The sequence below is a fragment of the Haliaeetus albicilla genome, chromosome 22 (genome assembly GCF_947461875.1).
Source record: "Haliaeetus albicilla chromosome 22, bHalAlb1.1, whole genome shotgun sequence".
Taxonomy (NCBI): domain Eukaryota; kingdom Metazoa; phylum Chordata; class Aves; order Accipitriformes; family Accipitridae; genus Haliaeetus; species Haliaeetus albicilla.
The window spans coordinates 6,995,054-7,003,712 of NC_091504.1; the positions used below are offsets into that span (position 1 = coordinate 6,995,054).

An 8,659-nucleotide genomic window follows, 5' to 3' on the forward strand; every position below is an offset into this window, starting at 1 on the left:
GGATCCTCCCACTTAAAAGTGAAAAAGTGCTCGAGAAGTGGGACGGACCTTCCCTGGTTACTATGGGCACTGCTACAGAACAGCAACCCACATTCTGGTGGGAAAAACATTCTTCTATTTTTTGATTGTTTACAATTATCTGGTGGACAGTAGAATTCTCTGTAATACACAGATTTTCATCTCCATAACATGTAATTTACTGCATAGTAAGTGGTATATGGGAAATGGATGCAGATAAATAATGTACCTTTTGCTACATGCAGAGGGAAATAACAGCCATATATTCCATATATGATCTTATAACAGGGATTATGTAGAGGCAGAATACTCATGTGTTCTCATTAAAAGCACATTACCTATTCGTTTTTGGTAACAAGTCTCCTTGCAGACACTTTTTTTCCCCACTTACATTGATCTGTGAGTAAGGATGACATCATCATCATCATCGGTGCTTTTTAAATCTCAGCAAACAGTATCCTGCTATGGTTCCTGAGTTTCCTTGCAGGGAATGTAACTGTTGTTACTACATTTGCTTCCAGAAAACATATCCTGTATCTAGCAAGTCAAGAACAGAAATCCACCCCAGTCCAAAGATGCAAGATCATTCCAAATGAACCGTTCCATTCCCCATTTGTAGTCCCATTTTTTCCCCCATAAGTAGTGCACTTTTAAAAAATTTAATTTCTCAGAATCTGCAAAACACTCTATGAAACGTTTAAAAAGTAAAGTCTCATGTACTCAGAATCATTTTTCAATCCCTACATGCATTCAAAAGAATTTTAAAAGATTATTTATTTGTCCATTAATACGTAATTAAAACTCAGGACTAAAACTTTAATTGACTGGCTCTTGCTTTCAGTATTAGTAATGGACTGCACGTGTTCTCCTCCTCAAGTTAGCAAGATTCTTGCACGTGATTATTAAGCGACAAGAACACCTCTGTGAAAATAATGCATAGTGCTTTACATCGTTCTCCGGTTCAAATGCTGTTTCATTAATTACCCTTTATCAAATCTGAACCTGACTCCTAGTAAGACTACTGAATCTTCAATCTTCTGCTCCTTCTTAGTCTAAAAGATGGAAACAATGCCACTTTTTAAGAAGTGTAGTGAAACGAGGATGATGTGGTGGTGATGGACTTTTTCCACCACCAATGCTTTAACCCAGTTCACAGACTATCGCTCCCAGAGACTAAACAGCAAACCTGGTGGTTCACAGTCCTCACTTACGGCTGAAGAGGTGCTCTTGATCTCAGCAGGGACAGGCGCAGATGCAGGGAGAAGACAGAGTGCAAGTCACCTCCCCTCCCTGTTTTGTCTACATCTGAGTCTTTGTAACCCAAGGATTTTCCTTCCTTTCCATCAGAGGGGTTTGCTCTTCTCACGATCCACTTTCAAATCCCCCCTCCCAGCTGAGCAGCTCTGACATGGCTCTCACGGGAGCGAATCCACACTCCAGGAAACGGCAGATGCTAACTTGGGGAACTATTTTATTGAGGTTCGAGGTGTAGTTTTGGTAAAAACAAGTTTCAAACATCAGCTGCTACACTCTAAAGGTAATTTCTCACTCCCACTAAATAGCCTACCGCTGACATTAAGCACGCTGTAAGGCTGCACAGAAATTCTCAGTTTTAGAAAGTATTTTTTAAGCCACAAATTAGCACACATGCCAGGTGCTCTGCGTGCTGCTGGCATTCCAAAGCGAATTCTGCAAATCCACGGGGCTGCAGCTATTTGTCTTTAGTTTTGGGTTTTTTCTTTCCAGCTTTTACAAGGGGCGGATCAGCCGCAGAGGCACCTGCCCGCCCGCTGCTGCGGGAGGGGCCGGGCCGGGCCGGGCCGGGCCGGGGTGGGGGTGTCAGTCCCGCGCCCCCCCCGCAGGAGGGGACACGTCCCGCTGGGCCCGGGCCCGCACCCGCGCCGCCCGCCCGCCCGCCCCTTCTAGAAGGTACCGGCGGCCGCTGTCCCGGGGCTCCCCCGCCGCCCCGCCCGGGCCGGGCCCGCCGCGAGGGCCCGGGGAGGAGGGGACCCGCCGGCGGCGGCCGATCGAGGAGACGGAGCCGAGGCCTGCGGCTGGGCGGTCCCGCCGCAGGCCCGAGCCGCCCCCGCGGCCTCGCCCCGCCGGCCCCGCCGCACCCCCCCCCCCCACACACACACCCCGCGGGCCCTGCCCGCCCGTCAGCCGCAGCGGGGCCGCGGCGCGGTGCCCCCGCCCGGCGGGCGGCCAAGATGGTCGCGGGGCGGCGTCGCTCACCTCCTCGGCCTGCTTGCGCAGCGCCTTCTCCCGCTCGTACTGGGTGAGGAGCTGCTCGTTGTCCTCCCGCAGCAGCTCCAGCTCCACCTCGTGCTCCTGGTTGTCGGTGAGCACCGAGTCCAGGTTCTCCAGCACCGTCACCACCAGCGGCATCAGCTCCTTCACCACCTCCTCGTCGTAGCAGTGGATCAGCCGCTCGAACTCGCGGTAGATGCTGTTGGCGAGGCCCGAGACCCGCTCCGACATCACCGACCCCGAGCAGTAATCGTCGCCCGGGTACCCCCCCACGCCGCCATCGTCCAGCTGGATCTCCAGCATCCTGCCGGCCCGACAGCCACCCGTTCCGCTCCGCTCCGCTCCGCTCCGAGGCCGCCGCCGCCGCCGCCGCCAGGCTCTGCCCCGCCCCCGCCCCGCCCGCCGCGTCACGGGCCGCGCGGACCGGCCGGGGCGGAGCGCGGCGGCGCCGCCGCCCCGGGAGCCCGGAGGCTCCGTCTCCCCCCCCCCCCCCCCCGCGGCGTCGTGAGCGGCGGCGGCGGCCGTGCGGAGAGCGGCTCCCGGCTCATCAGCCCTCCTCCCGCCGGGGACACGCCGGCCTCCCCACGAACGGCACCGGCCGGTCCGGGCCATTCCCCCGCCCGGCTGCGGGGCCGCTCTGAGACCGAGCCCACCCGCGGCCAGTTTCTTCCCCCCCCGCGAGCTACGGCCGGGGATCCCTGCCACGCAGGAGGTCTTCACGCGTGACACCCCAGCGCTTGCAGCAGAGGCAGCGAGAGCGCGGGCAGAGTCCAGCGCCTTGGCGCAAGCTGCAAGTCGCGCTGCGTGCTGGAAAGCCGTCTTCTGTGGGAGCCACCGCAGAGACTTTGGTCCGTTCGGTTCGTCCCGACCGAAACCCAAACCCCAGCCTCCGCGTCCTGATCTGGACCCCAAAACCGAAGGATTCAGGGAAGATAAGTTGTGCCAGGTCTGGGCATGTTGGCAAGCTACAAAATGGAGAGGCCTTCAAAGTAAATGGTCCGAAGGTCACAAACGAGTCGATTCTTTCCTAGTCACACTCTCAAATTCTCCATCATCTAACAAAAACGCAGGAAGCGTTATCTAAATGGGATGTTGTTCCATCTGAGGCCTGATCCAGAAGGTTTCTCTTCTGAGGGAGGGGGACAACTTCCAGCCAGAAGAGCATTGGAACCTAATTTTGCAACCCAATTATTAACGCAAAACCTCCAAACACCTTCAGACTTGCAAGTCTCTTTCTAGTATCTGCGAAAATCAGGGCACTCCTTTGCTCCGTCCATGTCAGTTGTTTCACTTTAGTTACTCAATTATATTTCCAAGATAAGGGGGCTGTAGTTACTACCGTGGAAGGAGACAAGGACCTATTCAGGCAGGGATGAACTGACAGATAAAACCAGAGGTCCAAACCGGCCATCTCAAGTCCTAAAAACATCCAGCACCTGAGCCCTTGAAAGTAGCAGCACAATCACAGAACTTCATCAAGAGATTGCTGTAAGCAGCCGCACGCTCCCAGATACGGGAGGCAGACTCCAGCACCCACAGCGTGTATTACAAAAGGCAAATTGATGCATACGATACTCATTTATGTAATACATTTGTACAGTCTAACAATGGAGTGGAAATGGGAAATACTGCTCCAAAATGCCTGTTATCAGCAGCCCACAGTTCTCACTGCTGCAACGAGAACATTTTATTACACCGTTATTCATCTCGATGCCCTTTTGTGAAATATCCTTGTGAATAACCTACTTGTGAGGGATACTGCTTTTCACGTTCTTAGCTGAGAAAGTAGATTCTGAAATATCAAGGACATACTTTACTATTCTTAACAAAGAAAAGGCAATTAAATTCAATTCTTTACATATATCTGAAATTCCAAAGCTTCTCCTTTAGGCATTCTAATTAGAAATAAAAGTGGTTTGCAAGCTAGGTAAGTGATTTGCATCATTGGAAGAAATAAGCATAGGCAAATGAGAAAAAAAGATTTATTAATTAGCCAAGCCGTTACTGCATTAAAAAAAAATAAAATCAAGCCCTAAAAAGGACTTTATTATATGCAAAATAACTGTTCAATCACCTTATGATCGGAAATATTCAAATAAAGTATCCCTAAAGTTCTCTGAAGGATTATTTCTTTCCACTTTCAGGGGGGGTCCAACTAATTGAAATCTAAGTCTAAACCAAAACTGTTGGAGGTTTATGGCGATAGTTGCCATTTCTAATTTTCTAAACAAAACATTTCAAAGTTACAGGGCAAATTTATGCTTAGAAAATATGACCAACTTCAAGAGTTAAACTTTCCTTTGTAGCACCCCAAATTCTACTCCTCTGGTACTCAACCGCCTTTCAGCGGTGTTTACTTTTGTCTCTTTTAGGGGTGCAGAACAGCCCCTGAGAACTCGTCAGCCAGGAAGAACGAATGGCCAAACTGATATTGCAGTAAGATTTCAGGTATTAGGGATGCATTTTTTTTTCATCACTGGGGCAAAACTTCAGCCTGAGCCTAACAAGTAGATGCAGGACTTTGTGCTAATTGTGCTCATTTGTGTTAGTTGCATATATGTTAACACCCAGGAAACTACAGTGTGGCTACATTTCAGATGCCATTCATCCAAGTCCAGTCTTACTTTTTCTTCCTCAGATTTCTACAATTCAAGAATAGACGCTTAAAAAACCTAATTATTGGACAACTTAGGTGTTTAGGTTCTTGGAACATACACATTTTACTGTCCCTTTACAGTGATAGAGTTTTCCTGAAGAATCAGTTAGTGTTTGGTACAGTGCTCTTAAAAAATTAAAAGAAAAACGGCCAAAGAGAGGCCAAGAGAACTACACGTCCCATTCACTGTAAGGAAACATTTTCAGTTCAGGTGGTAAAGGAGGAGACTAAACAACTGCTTAAATTAACAGCTTAAAATCAGAAGTAGGTTTTCAGATTTGGTATTGTTATTAAAGGCTGAAAAACTTGGATAAAAAAGACATGCCTGCTTTACAACACCATTGAAATCTGCATTTTGCAATACAGCTGTGTTTAGACTAAAACAAGATAATTTAACAAATCTGGGTTTGTAGGCAAGCAATACTTTACAGCAGTAAAGAGTTGTTTGTATCTTTCTAGCTGCCTTTAAATAGTTTACAGCACTAGAGTCCCAAATATTGGATTTTATTAGACAAACTGAACAAGCCAAAGTATATATATAGTCTTTCTGAATTTCAACTGGGCAAGGCAACAACAGCATAAACACCATGACAAAAAAGGGGATATACTGCAAAGTTACATAGGATTGTGTTGTTCAGAGGAAAATTCAATGGTTCAATCACATAGAGTATCATCCCAGATACTAGTGGTTGTTATTAGGCATGGGGATAAAATCAGCATGATAGAAAACAACATGGAACATTTTGCTCACAGATGAACTGAGATGCCCACTTCCATTTCTACAGATGTATTATAAAACAAGTTTCCATATCTAACACCACTAAATAAGCACACCCAATGTAACCTTCTGATTCTGGTGACTCATACTGTCCTCTAAACACAGGAGAATTATGTTTAATCTGAATCTCCAACTTGCTTATTCAATACCTAGAAAAGAAATATCCACTAAACCCTTATGCTAGTACTTTTATGTAGCTCTTTCCCCTGCATGCATGCAATAAGTACTAAATCAGATAAATCCAACTGGTTTTTCTGACACCATGTCAGATGTAGTGATGAAATATATACTACTTTCAAACAGGTCCTCATTTAAAAAGATATAATAGTGTAATTCCGATCTCAAACTTTTTCTTGAAAAAGAAAAATTTAAAATTGCACAAATGAATGCCTCATGTTTTTGTAAACAATCTAATTTAACATAGTTTTATGTGGATTTAAATGTTCCTTTCATCAGAATTTATAGATAAATCTGTTGAGTTAGCATGTGGGAGGAAAAAACTGAAATGGAAGATTAAAGTGAATTGCTTACTTTCACAGAAGAAAAACAAAATCATCCTGGTTAAAATGTAATCAAAGAATTGTCCACAGTACCAATTGGAAAATATTTCTGTAGCCCATGCAAACTAAACAGAGCTTAAGGCAGATGAAATTCTCATCACCTAAACAGGATAATTTTTTTTTATCATTAATAGTAAGTAAGGTAGCATCTAAATCTCCAAGTACAAGTCACAACAGCAGCATACTAAACACCAGGCAAACAAAGGCAGAAAGGTAAAAAATGGCCCCATGCAGGACAATCTTGTGATCTAGGGGAAAAAAAAAATGTAGAAAAAAAGTCTTGCAAAAACACAGGCAACTGGGAATTTTCACATACAACAAATGAAAACTAAATACTAAGGCAGTCAGTTGTACATAGCAGCATATGTATAGGCATATTCAACTGCACCTCGAGCACTGTGTTCAGTTTTTGGCCCCTCGCTATAGGAAAGACATTGAGTTGCTGGAGCGTGTCCAGAGAAGGGCAACGAAGCTGGTGAAGGGTCTGGAGCACAAATCTTATGAGGAACGGCTGGGGGAACCGGGGTTGTTTAGCCTGGAGAAAAGGAGGCTGAGGGGAGACCTTATCGCTCTCTACACCTACCTGAAAGGAGGTTGTAGAGAGGTGGGGGTCAGTCTCTTCCCCCAAGTCACAAGCGATAGGACAAGAGGAAATGGCCTCAAGTTGTACCAGGGGAGGTTTAGACTGGATATTAGGAAGAATTTCTTCACCGAAAGGGTTGTCAAGCATTGGAACAGGCTGCCCAGGGAAGTGGTTGAGTCACCATCCCTGGAGGGATTTAAAAGACCTGTAGACATGGCACTTAGGGACATGGTTTAGTGGTGACTGGCAGCGCTAGGTTAACAGTTGGACTTGATGATCTTAAGGGTCTTTGCCAACCTAAACAATTCTATGATTCTGTATCCTGCAAGCAGAAGTAATACAGAACTGAGTGGGATTACAGTGATATGTCTATTAATTATTTATGTAAGAAATATCTGTCTTTGGTACGTATGAGTCTACAGATCCACAGCAACATATTCATTAACTCCCACTTTACAAACACTAATCAGGTCTTACACCTTCTTGTGAATATTGTCTCTGGTTTAGAGATGGAAGAAACTGAGGCAGAAGCGTTAAATGGACCCCAAAAGACCACAAAGGGAAGGGGTGCTAGAGCTGGCATTAGAGCAAAGGAGCTTTTGAGGACTAAATGCAGATCTGGAGTCTGCATTTGACCTGTGTTTCTATCTTTCCATGGCAGTGTGAAGCACTGCCATGGCCAACAGTCTGCCTTGGTGCACTGTCGCTTCCTGACTGTAATAGAGTTATCAAGGTAAGGGAAATGCCAAAAGGGTTGTACCCTTCTGCAGCACAGCTACAGAAAACCACTGCAGGCAAACCTCAGAGCAGTCAGTCAGATCTTGGGCTCAGCTGATCTTAAGACTGTGGAGTTCAAGCAGGAAGGCAGCAGAAAGCCATCTTCTCCATACTGAGTCCAACCTGGCGCGATAGTGAAATGAGGTGTTGATTTGCGAAAAGGGTCCCAACACACACATTTGATTTAGAGCTCTTGAAGAAGAGTATAATTCCAAAATCGTGATTAGCAATGACCCTAAAAGCTTCATATTACACAAAGGGAAAGAACTTTAACCCTATCCATAAAGCATAATTGCAATGGGAGTATCACATCTCATTGGTAATTAACAGTTTTAAGTCTTATGACTGTTTCATCCTATGTTATGTCATTATAGCTAACTATACTGCTGGTATACTATAGATTCATTGCATGACAGCTTTTAGAGACAGCTACATTTATAGCAAAAAACATGTTTGTCTCCCAAAAAAGGAGAGTTGACACAGAAAGGATAGGACAGGACAGGACAGGATAGGACACGATAGGATAGGGTAGGGTAGGGTAGGGTAGCGTAGGATAGGATAGGATAGGAGTAGTTCACTCATAAGGGACCTACAATGATTGAGTCTGAGGTGTAATTAGTTATGGCATGGACCACCACTAAATCATGAGGCATCTGAATGTAACAATCAGATTTTCAAACATTCTCCCCACAGAGCAGGTCCAGTCGAGCGCAGCAGAGGCAACGGGTGTATACATATAAGCAACAAATGTGAATGCAAAAAATCCCACTGAAAAATTTAAAACTCAAAAAGTTGACCAACATGTCAGGCCTTGACTCGTGCTGTCTTGTATGGGAAACTGTATATGGCAAAAAGTTGTACTGTTATTCACAACAAAAATAGCACACCAGCAAACTTGATTGCATTTAAAATATTATGAATACAAATTTACAAGATCAGGTGATGAGAGAAATAAGGCAGGTAAAGGGTGAGAGAAGGCTTATTCACCAATTTATTTTGGTTCATTCCTCATTACATTGAACTTCTAATTTCATTTA

The 8,659-nt window shown here is 45.6% G+C and overlaps 1 protein-coding gene across 29 annotated transcripts in view; it reads right to left on the reverse strand.

Moving 5' to 3' along the window:
* MAPK8IP3 (mitogen-activated protein kinase 8 interacting protein 3) overlaps window positions 1-2,649 on the reverse strand; it is a 78,420-nt gene extending 75,771 nt beyond the window's left edge. For 20 of the 29 annotated variants that reach the window (XM_069809510.1, XM_069809508.1, XM_069809500.1 and 17 more), the window contains exon 1: window positions 2,254-2,649. In XM_069809510.1, coding sequence (XP_069665611.1) covers window positions 2,254-2,571 — 318 coding nt within the window. In that variant the 5' untranslated portion in view covers window positions 2,572-2,649. The remainder of the gene's footprint in view (window positions 1-2,253) is intronic. The other 9 variants (XM_069809522.1, XM_069809521.1, XM_069809519.1 and 6 more) reach the window with 1 other exon arrangement.
* Window positions 2,650-8,659: the final 6,010 nt, after the last annotated feature.